Here is an 18812-nt window from a genome sequence, read left to right as displayed (position 1 = left end):
GTGTGCGGTGTGTGTGCATTGGGCGTCATGAAATTGTGTTGCATGTATCTGGGGGTCATGAAGAAAAGTTACGTAAAATGAGGGGTGGGGGATTCCAGAATATAATGATACAGTCCTATGACCAATCCACACCCCCCCCAAAACTGTATCTTAAGTCAGGAAATGTATATATATATATATATATATATATATATATATATGTATGTATGTATGTATGTATGTATGTATGTGTATATATATATTGATATATATTGATATATATTTATATATATTTATATATGCATGAGACGAGCTGTATACGTAGCATGGGCGGATACAGAGGAGGGGGGGGGGGGGGGGGGTGCGCACCCCCATTTTTATTTCGAAAAAAATCTTTATTTCTGTATAAATTACCACAAAGACAATGAATAGATCTTAATTGATATCATGAACATCGATCTGCGCAATTTGGATACGATGACATGTATCAACCAAGTCAGCGAGCCTGGCCACCCGATCCCGTTTGTCGCCTCTTATGACAAGCATGGTCGCCTTTTACGGCAAGCATGGGTTGCTGCATGAAGACCTATTCTACCCCCGATCTTCACGAGGTTATATACATTAAAAGTTGTATACATCAGAGATGAGAGCTGTATACACACTCTTTGCGGGATATCGTGTTGACTGTACCTAAACTTAATTTGAAGTCAACTTCGGTTATAGATATATGAAATACTGTTTGCAACAGACTTAAAATTAGTGAGTTTGACAGTTCAAAGTTTAAAAAAACAAAATCTTGATAAGACGAAGGCTTCGATATATCCAGAGTGTACAAATACTAACTCAGTGAGCCTCCTCTCTGATAGGAAAACATTCCATGGTTCAACGTGATGAGTTAAAGTAGATATATGTTAAAGCAATCTCATTAAAATCAGATCTAAGTTCTCTTTGCCGCTTTGTTTAGCGATAGCTAGAACTAAGATCTGATTTTAATGAGAATGATGTTAAAGTAATATAGACCCTGTAAATAGCCTAAGAGAAAACAAACATTCACGCCCAAACAGAATCAGGAACATCTGTTGAATAGGCGCTGCCTTCAATTCAAACTTAGGCGTTTTAAAATATATTTCAGCCCATGTTGGGGTTGAGATCCATGTGTCTGTCATTCAGAACTGATGCCTCGTGTCACATTACACAAACGGTCGTGTTTCTCTGATGAACCCTGTTTGCTGTCGACGAGTCTTGCGTGTCGGGTGTAGATTGTGACACTTATGTAAACAGCATACGAGTCACAAGTTGGAAAGTAGGTTAAACATGTTATCTAGGTCCACAAAATGTTAGAGCTTAACAAAAAAAAGCCGATTTTGCAAAATCAGCACCCAAGGTTCGTCAATTTCAATACGCAAGGTCGTCGAACTATATATTGGATAAAGCCTTGAAGGGAGATGTGCGAATATTAAGCTGGCGAATCTTGATAACATTATCAACGACTGGACGTTTCTGCCTATTGTGAACTACGAAACGTGCGGTTTAACAGATGTACCCAGCTGTGGTTAACTGCGTGTGTTTCAAACCTCGAGTTTGTTGTAGACTGTATCTCATTACCTTGGTGAACGAACGAGCCCAATCGAGCGAACAGGGATTCGAATCCACAAACCAATTTCACATAGTTCACAAAATAGATGAAATGTATCTCCGACCATACACACGTGTAAAAATAAAAGGATCAAACTGAGAGGAAAGATAAAAAAAATCAGTTAAAACATTCCACAGAAATATATGCTGAGCCTAACTAGATATCATTCCTCAAACCTTTTCCTTCAAATGTTTCTAATAAAAGGGGGCGGTCGGGTTGCCTGGTGGTTAAAGCGTTGGCTCGCCACGCCGAAGACCCGAGTTCGATTCCCGACATAGGTACAATGTGTGAAGCCCAATCTGGTGTCCCCCGCCGTGATATTGCTGGAATATTGCTAAAAGCGGCGTAAAACCATAGTCACTCACTCACTCTGATAAAGGGGCAGAATAAGGCAACAAGTGACGACCTCCTGATCCTGGCAGCTAAGGGAAGTAACTCCGCCAAGCCTGCCTCATTTTGTGGTGGGTTCGATTCTTTCATTCATTATTTCAGTTACACATTCATAAAAAGAAAAACCAACAACATTTTAACTATGTTTTGGCCTGTTGGGTACATATCTATAACAGAACATCGAAATGTTAAATGATATAATGTATTTCAGTATCAAAATTGAACTATTGCAAAAAATATTACTAGCAGAGTCAATTTCTTTCCACAAACATAAGACGACAGGCTATGGGAGTGATACAGACGTGGACGTAGACGTCAACATTTGAGGGAGTGAGTGAGTTGGGTTTAACGCCGATTTTAACAGTATTCCAGTTATATCGCGGCGTGTCAGCTTAATGTGTGAGGAAAGCCCGAAGTGATGCAGGTATCAGACGTTTACCACTTCGGTGAAACCCACGAGGACGGGTATGGTGCTGACAAACCTAAAAACATAATCGGGGTGAACCGGGATTCGAACCCACAATCATAGGTTTCTGGCGTGTCCAGGGGACGCAACTCTGCACAGCAAATCGCGGCGCCCTAGACGACTGGGCCACCCGTGCCCCTCGTTGACATTTGAATTTACCTGGATCAGTTTCAGAACGAGTCTGTGACACAAACCCATGATCAGCGGATCCTGACACGAGTTTGGGGACACAACTCTACACAGCGAATAACGCACCGTAGACAAATGAGCCACCTGTTTTTCCCCTGACATACAGACCGTCTCCGTGGTCTAGTGGTAGAGCGTCCGCCCGGAGAGCGGAAGGTCCGGGGCCTCGATCCCCGCCCGCATCATACCAAGAGACGTTAAAGATGGGACTTGTTGTTACCCTGTCTGGCGCTCGGCATTAAGAGGCTAAAACAAGTACTGTCCGGCTCGGAGTGAGTATACTGTGTCTGAGTGGGGTATTCATGTTAAACTACGGCATGGTATCTCAGTGTGCTGGCACTATAAATCGGCATCAGTCCGGACTAGTACAAGCAGACGCACATGCATACACGTGTGTTAAACCAATTTCACCTCACCATGGCATGTAGTGTCAGCAGGTGTGTATCAACTTTATTAATCATAAAAAAAAATGTTTGTCAACGTGTATCCAGGAGCATCGTATTGATCATCTTCAGACGATTTCAATGAGCCAAATGTAATTTGTCACCGATAAATAACAAAACGAACCGGATAGTGTTTACACACCAACAGAATCCGGGAGAGTTTGAGCAGGTCAAGATGTTCGAGCATCAGATAAGGCGATACCGAAGAAGTGTGGCCCGTCCTACGCGTTTGGATATGACCAATGTGGGTTAATGAGACGTCTCACAGTTCTTTTGTAAGTCAATAAAATGAATGACTGTGCAAAAACATTCAAGACAGCAATATCATTACAGGGAACATTAATGACAAAAGCGACAAAACTGTTATCATAGCCACAAGAGATCTCTACTTAAAGTCCATTAGATGATTCCGACTGTATCATGGGCTTGCGTTTTTGAATCACTATCAAATAGTGATGATACCATGTGTTCGCGCGCGAAAGGGTGGGCGTATCCTGTCCCACCCGTGTCACTCGTCACAAACACATGCAAAGGCAAGTCAATTGCTCACCCTAAAGAACTTCAAATATTATACCAATATTGGGAGTCAAACAGGGTCTTTCGTGTGACGGGGCGGTCGGGTAGTCTATCGGTTAAAGCGTTCGCTCGTCACGCAGAAAACCCGGGTTCGATTCCCGACATGCGTACAATGGTTGAAGCCCATTTCTGGTGTCCCCCGCCGTGATGTTGCTGGAATATTGCTATTTAAAAGCGGCGTAAAAACCATACTCACTCTTAAGCGTGACGGGCGAACGCTATAACACTGTACGATCGTGTGGTGTGATGTCAAAATACAACTTGCGAGTGTATCTATTGGTTGTTTTAAGCCACAGTCAGCAACATTCCAGCTACATGAGTGAGTGAGTGAGTTGGATTTAACGCCGCTTTTAACTGTACATTCCAGTTATATCCCGGCGTGTCAGCTTAATGTGGGAGTAAAGTCCGAAGTAATACAGGTCTCAGACGTTTACCACTTCGGAGAAACCGACGAGCATGGGTATGGTGCTGACAAACCTACAAACAAAATCTCAGCGAACCGGGATTCGAACCCACAATCAAGGTCAAGGTTTCTGGCGTACCCAAGGTAACCAATGACGTCGTAATGGTCTGCAAAGCATTGTGATTACAAAGTTGATATCGCTTTATCTCACCCAAGCGATATCTCCTGTGGGAGCCAGGTTTGGATGTTAAAATGTCTTTATAACCAATTATTTCTTAATCTTTTTTAGCTCCATTTTAGAAAAATGCATTGATCACGACATGATTGACGTCAACAATCTTCAACTATGACGTCGTGTCTAGTGTGACGTGATTCCGACCTTACGTCACAAAAGATTCGAATGCCGTCAACAATGCCGTCCGGATGACGTAAACAATCCGCTGCTGTTGCGACTTGCTGTCCTTATAGAATTTACACTAAAATCCGCCTCTGTATGTAGACATCTTCTTCGGTAATAAATAGAACATTATATTTTCATGTTCATGTCATACTATGTGTACCAGACTCGTGCCTAATTTCCGGTGTAACCTCGCTGTCGTAAAAATAGAATGACATGAACACCCTGCACATATGAAAGGGACTGGAGTTTGCAAACAAGTGGTTGGTAATATGATCAACATCTTAAGTGTCAAGTAAGATGACACCAAATCAGCCAGACTGCCTCCGTGGTCTGGTAGAAGAGCGTCCGCCCGGAGAGCGGAAGGTCCGGGGCTCCATTCCCGACCGCGTCATACCAAAAGACATTAAAAGATGACACTTGGTACCCTGCTTAGCGCTCGGCATTAAGGGCTAAAAAAAAGACTGGTCGGCTCGGAGTCAGTATACTGTGTCTGAGTGGTTATTCATGGTATATCAGTGGGCTAGAAGTATAAAATCGGTATTAGTCCGGACTTGTACAAGCAGTCACACACACACACACACACACACACACACACACGTGTATGCACGTAGCGATATAACCCTTTACGCGACGTCAAACCTCATTCCACCTCATCTCACCCAATCCAGTTGCTGGGCCTGACCACCCGATCACAACGTCAGTCAGAGGTGTAGGTAACAAGAAATCCCTACGTGGTTTGTGTAGGGTATGTCGGATTGTAGTCGCCTGGTAATTAGGTCAATATACATTGTACTCTATGTGAGATGGTGACAGTGCGTCCTTGTATCTCTGATTGAACCTTGAACTACAACTGGTCTGCTGTCGAGGTAAACACGTGATAGCAGTTCACCCGGCAGATAAGCTGACCTATTTGTTCCCTGGTGAGTGTATACCTGATCACCCGCTCCTATTCTACCGCGTAGGCGGTGAGACAGCCAGCTAGCTGAAGCAATCCTTCGTCATACTGAAGACCACGGTTCGGTGACACATAAAGGCATTCTAAGAGATTCGGCCGTGATATTGCTGAGACAGATATAGTTAGCGGCGTAAAACAATATTCACAACCTCCTTAAATTCTCAAAATCATATTATGTCCACAGGTGAATGGTAAATTTCTTTTTTGGCCTATTTTAGAAATATGATAGCAATACCTCTGCTAATTTTATTGTTTACAAGAGTTTAATTTTGATACTGAAAAACATTATATCATTTGAAATTTCATTGTTCTAAATAGTTCTGTCATATATATGTACTCAACAGGCAAAAACATATTCAAAATATGTTTTTTCTTCATTTTTGAAATTGTATTTTATTTTTACTGAATTGTGGACTTATAAAAAGAAAATTGTATTTTTCACTTTTACAACACTAGCTTTACTTTTCATCGGATTAATTAATATCATGGCTGATTATTAACTTACCAAAGACGATTTTGTTTATTTTCAACTGCTTGAACCAGAGTGTATATCGAATAATCTGAAGTAGACGAACATAATCTAAAACAATCTATATATGTGCTTAGAGAGACTGCAGAGTTTAGTAAATGTACCGCCAAATCCCTGTCTCAAATATTGACCATAATCCTTAATACAATCAAGGACGGACTCTTTTATACTTACAGGAAGTATTTGAGACAAGCGGAATTATTACCATGTGGAATCTCAAATACTCAAAGGGTGTGCTTGAAGTTTCACAATCTCAGAAAAGCACGATTTTCAAATTCAGTGAAATTATTTGATTTTTTAACTTTGTACATAATCATCCAACACGACATACTAAAGTAACGACTTCATTCCTGGCATTAAGGTGGTGACCAGAGTTATAGTTACAAAAATGAAAACGGATGTCATGTAAAGATTACTGATAAAACAATATGTGAAATGATTGACTTCTTAGACATAAGAAGAAGACTTGAACGCTTAGACATAAAGTACGCATCTGATTGTTTTCCCCTCCCTGCTGATCTGATATTTGATGCATATGCTTCAGCCTTCTGTTCGGATCGGCAAAGATCAAAACACGGCAAATTGGCCAAGACGTTGAACCTATGCTTCAGGTATATCGCTGATCTCACATCATTTAATAACTGTCCAAAAGCCAATTCCCTTCCACTGATCTACCCACCTAAACCAGAATTTGAAGAAACCAGTGAAACCGCCTCATCTGTTTAATGTTTAGATCTGTGCATAAGGATTCAGAGTGACGATAGGTATCCACAAGACTGTATGACAAGAGGGAATACTTCAACTTTCAAAGAACGTTCCCATCATGTCGAGCTATATTCCAGCAGCTCCATCCTTTGATGTCTACATTTCACGTTTAAGGTACAATCGAGCATGCATGGCTAACTCACTCAGACACAGTATACTGACTCCGAGCCGACCAGTCCTTGTTTAGGCCCCTTATTGCGGCGCGCCAGACAGGGGAACAACAAGTACCACGTATGACGCGGCCGGGGATCGAACCTCGGACTTTCCGTTCTCCGGGCGGACGCTCTACCACTACACCACGGAGGCGGTCCTCTTTCTACGAAGGTTTATTGGACTTTCCTACGACTCATGCCCAAAAGTCGTTGAACAGGGTTACAATATTTAAAGGCCTTGGTAGAGGAGGGTGGGAGTAGAGGAGGAAATGTCCAAAATTGACGCATCAGTGACCAAATTCATGTCCTATTTCAGTCACCTTATGTCGCAACTGGGTAGGTCATTGCTTGTGACAATATTGACGTTTTTGTATACCTCACAGTGATATAGGTACACTCTCACTAATACCATTCACTCGCCACTTCAAACACTCAATTACTTAGTCAGTTACTTAGTCACTAAACCACACCGCCCGCCCGCCCACCCACCCACTCACTAAACCACTCACACACCCATCAACCCATTCACTAACACACCCACACCCTCACTCACACACCAACCCACCCACTCACTCACTCATCCATCCACACCCTCACTCACTCACCCACTCACACAAAGCCACACACCCACCCACCCACTCACTAATCCTTCCACACCCTCACTCACTCATCCACCCACATCCTCACTCACATACCAACACACTCACTCAGCCACTCACTCACACACCCACCCACCCACTCACTCACTCAACCACTCACTCACACACCCTCACTCACTCATATCAACCACTTTTCAGATTATCACCGTTATATATCACCCAATGATGCTATGCTTCTTATGATAGAGAACATAGACTCACATGGCATAAACACTTGTCTAAAAATAAACATACCGTAATCTTTTTTAGCATATAGCTCGAGACGATTAATAATATTCTACTAGAAATGTCAACTTCATAAGCAATGGGAGGTTCCTTTAATACCTTATAACTATATCACGTGTGAAACTTTAATGAAAGGACTTCTAGTTCTAGTTTTTCACTTCGGTTTATTCCATGTAGTATATAGTATTTGGAGCAGTGCTATTTAACTGATAAACTGACTTACTTCACCCAGTGCCACTACCAGAGTGAGTGATTAGACCTGATCTCGAGGAGCACAGGTGAGTCTTGGTGGGCTCCGTCTCATTGTCTTTAAGGGCCCACTATTCAATATCAAGGGTGAGAGGGGGAGGGTGTGTGTGTGTGGAGGGGTTGTATAAGAAACATGCTATTATTTCCGGCCCATGGATTAATTTATGGATTAGCAGAATAATGTATTTTCAGATTTCACACCAGGACATCTAGTTTGACCAGTGAACAATATATTTTATTGCTGAAACTTTAGGACATGTTTTTTTTTTTCATTTTTCTCTGGAACAGAGTATTTAAAGAAAATACCAGCCAAATCCCAGAACTATTTGATAGTGATTCATTTACACATGCTCGGGATAAAGTCGGAATCGTACAATCGATTCTGCTTTTGGCGGAGGTCCTCATGAATATTGAAAGGATTTTGTCGATTTTATTTCAAACTACTAAAGTGTTGAATTGTAAGTGATAACTAACTTGACTGCTTTCCGTTATGTTTAATGAAGTACATGGATAATTAGTTCAACATGTATTATGAACAGGTAACTTTTGGTAACAGTGATTTGAAGGAAAATATATATACTTGACTTAACTTGAACAGTAGTTGTCCAAACAATTTTGTCATATATTCAGGCCTGGAAGAAAGGTCAGTGTATCAAAGACTTTCAGAATCGTTGTCTAAAAAAAGGAAGAAACGCTCTCCACAATTTTTGTGTGTATTTACATTGTGTCATTCAATCAAGATACTCCCAGGATCCGCAAAAGCTACAGAAAGTTGGCGGACAATATTTCGTTTATTATATTGTGATTAGAAGCACAAACCATTCGAGTTGATGTACATCAACAGGAGATGCAGATCAGCTGTTCCATAAAGCATTAATCAAATAAGATAAAATAACGTACCATTGACTTTCAGTTACAGGAATGAGATTCATTCAGCAGACGGTCGCGCTTGTCTTAGTGTGGCTATTTGCCCGGATGTGTGACGGAGCCTCTCTTTCGTCGGGAGGGCCACATGACATCCAGGCAGCAGGCCGACATCACGACACAGCGTTGCTTCGGCAGCTACTTCAACACTTCCGTTCAGCCGCCAGTGTCGACAAACGCGATGGTACAACGGCCTTCTGCCAGACGGACGAGTGTGTGAAGATGATGACAGAGTACAACACCTACCTCCTCAACAATGGCGGAGGGACATTCTCTGGAAGGTGGGGTTAGTTGCGGTGGCATCTGACACCTGGGACCAGTCACTGAATAAATTCTCTGATTCTAAAGACGAGGAAATGACTTTTCCTAAACCATAGACAGCACTGGAATAACCCCATATTGACATTGGGCTGATACCTTTATGCTTATGTTCAAAGAGACTTCGTTTGCTTTCGTCGTCTCAGAACCAAAGTGAATACACTATTTCTGTAACGAATACAAGAAACATGTTTTCAAAGTCGACAGTCGTACGTGATACGAACTGTATGTGTCGGGATCTGGCGGTACAGACAAAATATTATAACGACTTCTGTGCCTTCTGTGGGTAGCGGCATCTCACGACAATACTCGATTGAAGTCCAAAGTTTTGTTCTGACGGACACTATCTGCATGTTAGTATCGACATGTGCCCTTGTGTAATACAATAGCCATTAGCCAGTAATAACATGGCGCCTCCATACAAGGTGGGAGAAACGAATTACCTTCCTTGAAATTCATGTTCTACCCATTGCCTTTTGTGCGTTTTCTGGTAGGGTTTGGAAGTGAGCGACTGAGCATTAGAAAAGAGAACAAAGAATTTCTTTTCCTTCATATAACTTTGGTTCGTAAACAAGCTAAACACGAAAGAAGCTGCAAAACAGCCAGATATTTATAGGACATCCGGGTGGTCACTCGTATGGCACGACTTTGGACACCTGGTCACGCCATTTTGTGCCCGAAAACATTTGCATTTACATTATGACCCACGCAGAATCAGTTGAACATTATATGCAGGTGTATGACTAAATATAAATTCCCGGGCGAAAGAAAGTATACACTTGAAAATTGAAATTGACCAAATAATTACAAACGTTATTAAGCCGTTACTAGGCTGAAAACAGCAGCAAAATCACTGCAAAATAGAGGTTCAACACACAACTATCGTATCTGTGTCAAATACATCACTATCGAATAACCATTTCGTGTTTGTTTCTTTTTTAGCCAGCATCAAACGTGGCGTATATTTTCTGTCGTCCTGCACTTTACATTCATTCTGTTTCAAACATGAAAATCCGGGTTAGAACTGATCTTCAGCAACCCATGCTTATCGTAAAAAGGCGACTAAAGGGATCTGGTGGTCAGACTCGCTGACTTGGTTGATGCATGTCATCGTATCCCAATAGCGTGGATAGATGCTCATGATATCAAACACTGGATTGTCTTGTCCAAACACGATTATTTACAGACCACCGTCATATAGCTGGAATATTGCTGGGTGCGGCGTTAACAACAAACAAACAAAAACAAATCAAACAAATATGACGTCGTTTAAGAAAAATCGTCAATCAAAAGTATATATGCACAACAAACAACGGGTATTGGGCGACTTTTAATATATTCTGTTACACTCTTTCATGATACCATAAAAAAGGACAAAGACATTATTATTATGTGTTGTTTGTAGTCATCACTTCTACTCTCTCTTGAGATGTTTTATACTCAGTGACTGGTAGATAGATACTTCAAGTAAAGGGTGTCTGTCCAAATCTATAGCGAACTGTTCTGCCTACGTTCTAATTCTGTACTGAATATCTGCATACGTCACAACAACAAAACCCCTATCCGTACCAACTGTTCCTTGGCGGCCGTAAAAAGCTTCAGCAACAGGAGGAAGTGCGACATTAGACATAACTCACTGATATAGCATCCTAGTGGTTACAATGACTGGGGCCAAAAGGTCAGTGGTAGAACATTCTGTATTTCTGTATTACTTCCCCCAGCGACCAGAATTAGAAGATCCAGAGCCGTGTAGGCGCAGCCATTCATCATATCGCCCCATCAACTTGAAGCACTCCTCCGTCTGACAGAAGGCGACCACGCTTCTGCGTCTTCTGTTTTCGAGGTTCACAGGGTGTTGTGTGTCAAGATGATGTCGCCTTCGCATCAGGACTGTCCTGACGAACCTCTTCGGTACGTCTGACAGTAGTGCAAGGCGTGTCTCTTCTTCCGGTACCGTAGCGCCACCTATCGGCGTGGCACACAGCAGGAGAATCACAGCTAGGGCCAACGTTAGCTTCATGTCTGAAATGACGGAAGCTGGCTATAACAAACTTTATTACCCTAAGGGGTTAGCAATAACCAAGTTCATAAACATCTTATGTGCACCGGGGCAAATATCCCTTCTCGCGCACCAGTGCATCGTCGTGTCATCCGAACGGTATTGTGACGTTAGGTTGTAATGACGCTGAACAAAAACACGTCACAGCTGAATACGTCATTCAAAAATTGTAGTTTTCTGAAGTGGCGGTGGTGATGAGAGAATTTTTTCTTAAGTGGGGCTCAAAAGAATTCAGAATTGTGGGTAAAAAAAGACATTATTACACTCCCATATCTGTCATTCTGACTTTACGAGCTCTCGCTCGTAAAAGACAAGATATCTTGATACATCTTTCGTAAATTCAGTATGACATACATACTCGTATAATAATCTCTATGTAACATTTAAATGAGTGAGTAGGTGCATGAGCTTGGGTTAATGCCGATTTGAACTGGTGGTCAATGGGTTATCAGAGGAAGGCCAAAATGGCGCAAATCGGATTCGTTTGTCACTATGCTGTTACCCAAATATCATAATCAGGGCGATATTTCAATCAATTTATCACAGTACGTTTAGGCCTCAGACCTTTATGTACAAACGTTATGGTACATGCGGAATTACAGTTAACCATTCATTTATTTCCATATAGTACAAATATTTTGCTTAGTTGATGTAATTGTTGTAATAAAGCCAGTGTTAGGCGATGACATCAAACGTTAAATTTATGGATGTTTGGATGAAAATAAAACTTAGTGTTATTATATAGTTGTCTTAACTGTATGTATGCTGGACAGACGAAATTAAAATGGAATGAATTTTGAACTCAGTTTAAGTTACAAAGTTTAAATATTCTTAAATTTCTAGGTACATGTATAGTGAAGTGACGCCCACGCTCAATTTCCAGATCATGACAACATAGACGAAAACGAAAAAGAGCAAATTTGAATTTATTTTGTTTTATGCAGGTATTATGAAATGTTAGGATATAACGCATTATAACGTAGTTTGTGCACGTACCTTTATGGCGATATTCTCCAATTCTGATCCGTCAATATCTTAAAACAATTGTGGCAATGCACCGTGTCTGTATGTAAGCTATTTGAACATGGGGCGGGTCTGCACTTGATTTGAAGGGTTTATTCGTTTCTGAGTTGATGGTATCGTCACAACAACATTAACCTTTGTCTCTACACACACGCACCTATCTCCACCCACACGCTCTGTTGATCTGTATGAGACAAGTACGTCACGTGACATTTACAATAGCCGGACACATTCCGCCGTCGTCGACGTCTTCACGACTCCACACACGTGAAGGTGATATGTGAAGATAATGTACAAGGTTACTACTCCTTAATCTCCAATCATTATTTTATTAATTTTTACAAATAACTTAAATGACGTCACTTCCCAAATCGCATTGGTCTAGGGCATTTATCGAATCGATAATAATACACCGGGCACTCGAGGATGGTGCGCAGCATGTTTGTTTGTTTATAGTTTGTTGTTTAACTCAGCAATATTTCATCTATATGACGCGGTCTGTAAATAATCGTGTCTGGAACCGACAATCCAATGATTGACATCATGAGCATCGATCTTCGCAATTATTCACAAGAGAAAGGTAAAATACACCGTCTCCAGAGAGATGCGGCGGCAACAAAAGAATACAGCTGCTTGCAGGTAATAAAGTAGACATGTATTATGGTGTTTATTCAAGTCAAAAAGGCCACTGGCCCACAGAACATACATTGTCAATAGTAAAACAAAATAGATAGTTACAATATACACGAGAGGATTAAAACAATATATATATACATAACAACAAGCAATTATTGATGAAGTGTAGGATACAGTTTAAAAGCGAAAATATGTATTTACTAAAATTTAACAGTGTTTGGGGGCATTTGGAATGAATTAGCTTTACCAATGTTGTAACAGAAGGATGTTTATAATAAAATGGTTGAATACAACATTCCCGGAGTTGAGAGAAGGCTTTGCAGACAAGTAAAAAATGATATTCGTTTTCAATTACATCTTTTCGATAACGGCTACAGTATGAACATAATCTGATTTCTTCATCCAATCCCATTCTTCGTCCAAGTTCAATCATTAAATTGTGGCATCCGCATCTAAATCTTGATAGGGCTTGTCTGTAAGTCCGTGAATTGATATGTGTAAGATAAAGTTCGACATTTAAAACAGATTTATCAGTAGAGCAGGAAGATAGTTTAGAGTTGCCTGTAATGTCTGCTTGCCATTATTGAATATCTACGTCGATGATACGTTGTTTTACTTCTGATAATAATACAGATTTATTTCCAGAGTCCTGCATGATCCAAGTGTATCCAAATCCGTATCTAAATAAAGTTTATTTAACATATGACACCCACGATGTACGGTTCACACTGTCCAGTCCATGCAACATTATGTACGTTTGCTTTGGTCGATTGTTGTCCATTGAGATAAGTTTAGTCCAAAAAGATAACAATTTCATTACTTGCGTCACGAAGACAGCATTTCTTCCACAGTCACCAAGAACAGCAGCATTGCAGGCATTTTGAGGAACATAGATAATCTTCTTGAAATATTTTAGCTGAACTGTTTCGATACATTGAATCCGTTGAAATCCCCAAATTATAGCGCCGTAGGTAAGGATTAGTAATATCATTCTGTCAAATAGGTTTGCAGCAACATTTATTGGCAGTCCACCACACTTAAAATGGAGTTTATAGATAAGCTGGCTTGCTTTTTCGGCTTGCTGTGCTAATGTCGTTGTTGCTCGAGTCCATACTGCCTTAGGCGTGAAGACGAGTCCCAGGTACTTAAAGAATGGCACAACTTTAACCTGTGTTCCTTTGTAAAACCACTTTTCGTAGTTGCGTAGGTATCCTTCGTTCCGAAATACTACTATCTGGAATTTATCTAAATTAAGAGAAAGCCCCCATTTGTCACAGAATGTGCTGAGAACATCAATTTGTTGCTGAAGCCTCCCAACTGTATCTGTAGTGTTTGCCACGTCATCTGCATATAGGAGAGAACATTCATTTGGAGCATCTTCTGAAATATATACCTCTACAGTCTGATATTGTCATCTCCGTTGTAAGTTCATTTATAAATAAGCTGAAAAGTAACGGGCTCAGCATACAGCCATGTCTTGTTCCTTGAAAACACTGGAAGAATTCTGTTAAACCAACAACAACAAAAGAATTCAGCTGCTTGCAGGTAATAAAGTAGACATAAAGGTAATGTATAACTTCTATATTGCAGTGAATAAACAGTACAATAAAGAAGTTGTTATCCATAAACATTTTGTCTACTTTGTTATCCGTCAACTTCTAAGAACTGTCCATCACACAATTCAAGTCAGGTAATATAACATAAACAAAACAGAAAGTTTTATCGAAGACGAATATACATATTACCTAATTTACTTTTATCTGAATACAATTTTTATATGATACGATGATCTACATCACTGGGTTGAACCGCCATGGCTCATAATAAATTACTACCGCCTGTGCCCTATACATGATAACAAAACAAGGGTAGATTAAATTGTCAAGATTAGGATGACCTACCTTTTGGGATACGATGACATTCATCAACCTCCCGATCCCGTTAGTCGCCTCTTACGAGAAGCATAGTCGCCTTGTACGGCAAGCATTGGTTGCTGAAGACCTATTCTAACCCGGATGTTCACAGGTCCGTACAATATGTTATTGTATGTGTATTGCAGCAGGTACACCTGATCACGAAGGAAGTGGTATGTGATACATCTATTACATCTATATTAAACTGTGCTATTTTCGATGTCCATTAATAAGCTAGCACAGGAAGTCGAAAACCTTGTGGTTGCGATATTCAGTTACATCCAGACATTAAACATTCGTTACCTTCGCCATTCTCTGATGATGTTCTTCTTGCTGGGGGCGGTCGGGTAGCCTAGTGGTTAGAGCGTTCGATCGTCACGCCGAAGACCCGAGTTCGATTCCCGACATGGGTACAATGTGTGAAGCCCATTTCTGGTGTCCCCCGCCGTGATATTGCTGGAATATTGCAAAAAGCGGCGTTAAACCATACTCACTCACTCACTCACTCTTCTTGCTGGATTACAGAGACAGATTGGTGTCTTAGAAAACTAGCTATTAAGTGCAACATGGAGATAATGCTAGTCCCAGGCCAAGAAGACAGTGTTTTATGTCTTGAGATCACTGAACAAATTCAATCCGTTATGTCCTGTTTTTTTTCCGGATATTTGACACAAAAGTTGCACCAGTTCTATTGTATGGCTCTGAAATCTGGGGGTTAGACACTTTTGAAAATTTGGGATCGATACAGACAGACAGACAGACAGATTTTTATCACAGTCCTATCCCAATTCATTTCAACCCTGTGACACTATAAAATACATATATGGGCAACTCCGTACTGAGTTACGAGAGACTCTTCTAAAAAGTATTAGCATATTTAGCATATATAATTAAAACGGCAGATAACTAACAGCTGTATAAACCACTTTTCCCTTTTTTGTAAAATGTCATTGCAGTTATTGGCGGTTGGGGGACACATAATATAACCTGACAGGTTGATAAAATTTGAAGTTTAACTCATGGCACTTGTAGAAGAAACTACTTCCAATGCCGCGAAACAATGCCATCGGTCACTTGGAAACTGGTGAATCTTGGTCGGCCATAGTCAGGGCTTTTCAGTATCCCGAGACACTCTTACGAGACTCTGGAATCGTCAGTAACACGTCAGTTTCCCCAGGAGATCCGGTAGACTACGTCGGACCACCATAGCCGCGGACTGCTACATCCGGTTTCGTCATCTACGCAAAGGAATGATTAAATATGACTTTACGCCACTGTTAGCAACATTTCAGCAATATCATGACAGGGGATACCAGAAATGGGCTCCTCACATTGTACCCATGTGGGGAATCGAACCCGTGTCTTCGGCGTGACGAGCATGATTTAACCACGAGGCTACCCTATCGCCCCTCTACGCAAAGGAGCACCACCGCAACCTACAGCATGTGCCGTACAAGAGGGACATGGAAACCTCCTACGTCAGGTAGGTATTCCAGCAGACGACCTGCTCGAGGTGTCATCATACGACGTCAGTAGTGTCATGTCTACAGAGTCTGGCTTCACCTGCGATTGACAGCTATGGTTTAGCGACGTGTCAAGTGTTGTACTATGCCGTGCAGGTGGAAGATGTCGGGTGTACAGGCGTCGGCGTAAATGCCTTGCGCCAAACTGCAGCAGGAGGGAGTGTGATGGTGTGAGGCAATGTGGTGGTGTGGTGTCCAGGGAAACTTAACTGCATAACGGTACCGAGATGAAATTCTACAGCCACCGGTCACACTCAATATACAGAACGCCAGCGCCCTGTCCGAGCATGAATGCCAGAATATACACAGTACGACCAACATCGGCATACCTAAACAACAACAACAACATACAGACAACAACAACAACAGATTTATTTACAGCGTCAACCACAGCCGCACCTCTCCACAGCTGGCACAGGCACTATAGGGCACCATTCCCCAAGGCCCGAATCATTACGTCCATGCTGACAGCGGATGACCTTGACTTTGGTAGTTTGACGTATCTACATCAGCGTCAACTGTGGTAGAGTGTGTCATATGTGATTTATCTGCTGTGTGTTGATCCACTGAATCCATCAAATGACACCAAACATGCATTTGCGTTCTTTTTTTGTGTGTGTGTGCGTATATTATGATTAACTGTTTACTCCTTACATATATATAAGTCGAGCCTGGGTAAAACATGAGCATCGGTCTTCACCGTCAAGGCACGGCGACGCTATTAAGTAGGTCATAAACTATAACCAACTGATCTTCAAAAGGCGATGCCAACGGTCAGCATGATTTACTGACCTATGTTTCTCCATAAACTCCAAAAAAGCATTTGAAATGGACTTTGTCGAGTGCCACGGCGTTGCTGCAATACTATTCCCCACAACAATTTTTCACTTGCACACAAAACTACCAACCCACTCACGCTTCCACTCACTCACTCGCACACCTGGAAAAAACCTTCACCACTCAACAATGGACCAGTCCACTCACTTACACGGCTTACAATGTACTCATACACCTACCTAACTACACACTCACTCACTCACTCACTCACCAACTCGCCACAAGACAGCCAATCACTCGTGGGCGAGAGCATCATCTGGGCCTACAATGACCACCGTTCTTGCGGCACAGGTGTCACAATCTCAGCACTATCGCACTGGAACTGATTTTTCGTAGACTTCCCGGAATAAACAGCCGTACCGTCTAATTACCTTTCCAACCACGCTGCCGCCGCTACCAGCTGAAGTGACCTCATACACCAAGATGAACCTAGGTACGTGAACTTAGATTCCCAAAATATGCCCCCTGACCAACTTCCTTTTGTTTGTTTATTGCCGGACTCAACAAGTGACTCCATACTGCCAGAAGGTGTAAATCCCACAACCTCTTTCGATCCAGGCCATGCTCTATCTGATAATTAAATTTCCAGTCATTATGTTACACGGTTTGAAAGCACGAATACTGCTTTCAAGTGATTCGAGTGAATATATTAACATACATGACATTGGGATACGGGGATAGAATTGTTCCCCCTATCCTATGTTGTCGGTCGAAAGAACCAGCTGACATGGTTCGGGCAGACTAGGTGACGTGGTTGAATGTAAACTGACGTCCAAAAGAAACTTTAGAGTTTGGAATCACTCTTGCTCAAAAACAACAACACATACATGCATGAAGTAAAGTGTATTGAGAAGATCAATATATCAGCATAATCAACCCTGAAAACAACAATCATACCGCGACCGAGAATGACGTCAGAGCCTCCCAAAGTTGGGTGTGGTACACAACTCGAGCTTTAAGAATCATGGACAATAGGCAGAGTACATAAACAATCGCTCACGTTCAATAACAAGTCATTAGTAGCGTGTGTGACCACCAAATGCCTCAATACACGCAAAAACTCTTCGACGCACAGAAAAAGTCAGTCGTTTGATGAGGTCACGTGGGATTTGAAGCCATTCTTCTTGGAGGGCCAAGATCAGTTCTTGCTGGTTGGCGGGAGAGTGTCGAACACGACGATCCATCAAGTCCCAGAGACATGCCGGCTGAGCGTGCAGGCCACGGCAGGACGTTGACGTTGTTGGCTGCGAGGACAATTCTGGCTGTAGGCGCTCTAGCATTATCATGCTGATAAATGACACCACGTGGCTTCTGTTGGAGAAATGGTAGGACAACTGGACGAAGAATGTTATCCATGTAACGCTGAGCTGTCAAGTTTCCGTCAACAGCCCTAAACATACAGAATCGACTTTCGTCAGTGAAGACAACACTCTGCCAGTCACGTCGTTGTCAACGTCGTACAGTCCGGGCCCATCTCAATCGCAGACGACGATGTTGCGCTGTCAATAGCTGTCCTTTGTATGGTCTAAAAGCCCTGATTCCATGAGCCCTGACTCTCCTGGCCAC

General features: G+C 41.8%; 1 protein-coding gene across 1 annotated transcript in view; it reads right to left on the bottom strand.

Moving 5' to 3' along the window:
- Positions 1 to 10582: 10582 nt before the first annotated feature.
- Positions 10583 to 18812, bottom strand: part of LOC139464167 (ATP-dependent DNA helicase RecQ-like) — a 43673-nt gene continuing 35443 nt past the window's right edge. The window contains exon 3 of the mRNA XM_071245694.1: positions 10583 to 11277. Within this exon, the coding sequence (XP_071101795.1) occupies positions 10964 to 11277 (314 nt within the window). The 3' untranslated portion in view covers positions 10583 to 10963. The remainder of the gene's footprint in view (positions 11278 to 18812) is intronic.

This window comes from Haliotis cracherodii, unplaced genomic scaffold (genome assembly GCF_022045235.1).
Source record: "Haliotis cracherodii isolate W230 unplaced genomic scaffold, xgHalCrac1.p SCAF_16, whole genome shotgun sequence".
In the NCBI taxonomy this organism is placed as follows: domain Eukaryota; kingdom Metazoa; phylum Mollusca; class Gastropoda; order Lepetellida; family Haliotidae; genus Haliotis; species Haliotis cracherodii.
The sequence above is the reverse complement of the archived record's forward strand: the minus strand, read 5'-3'. Positions and strand labels throughout refer to the sequence as shown.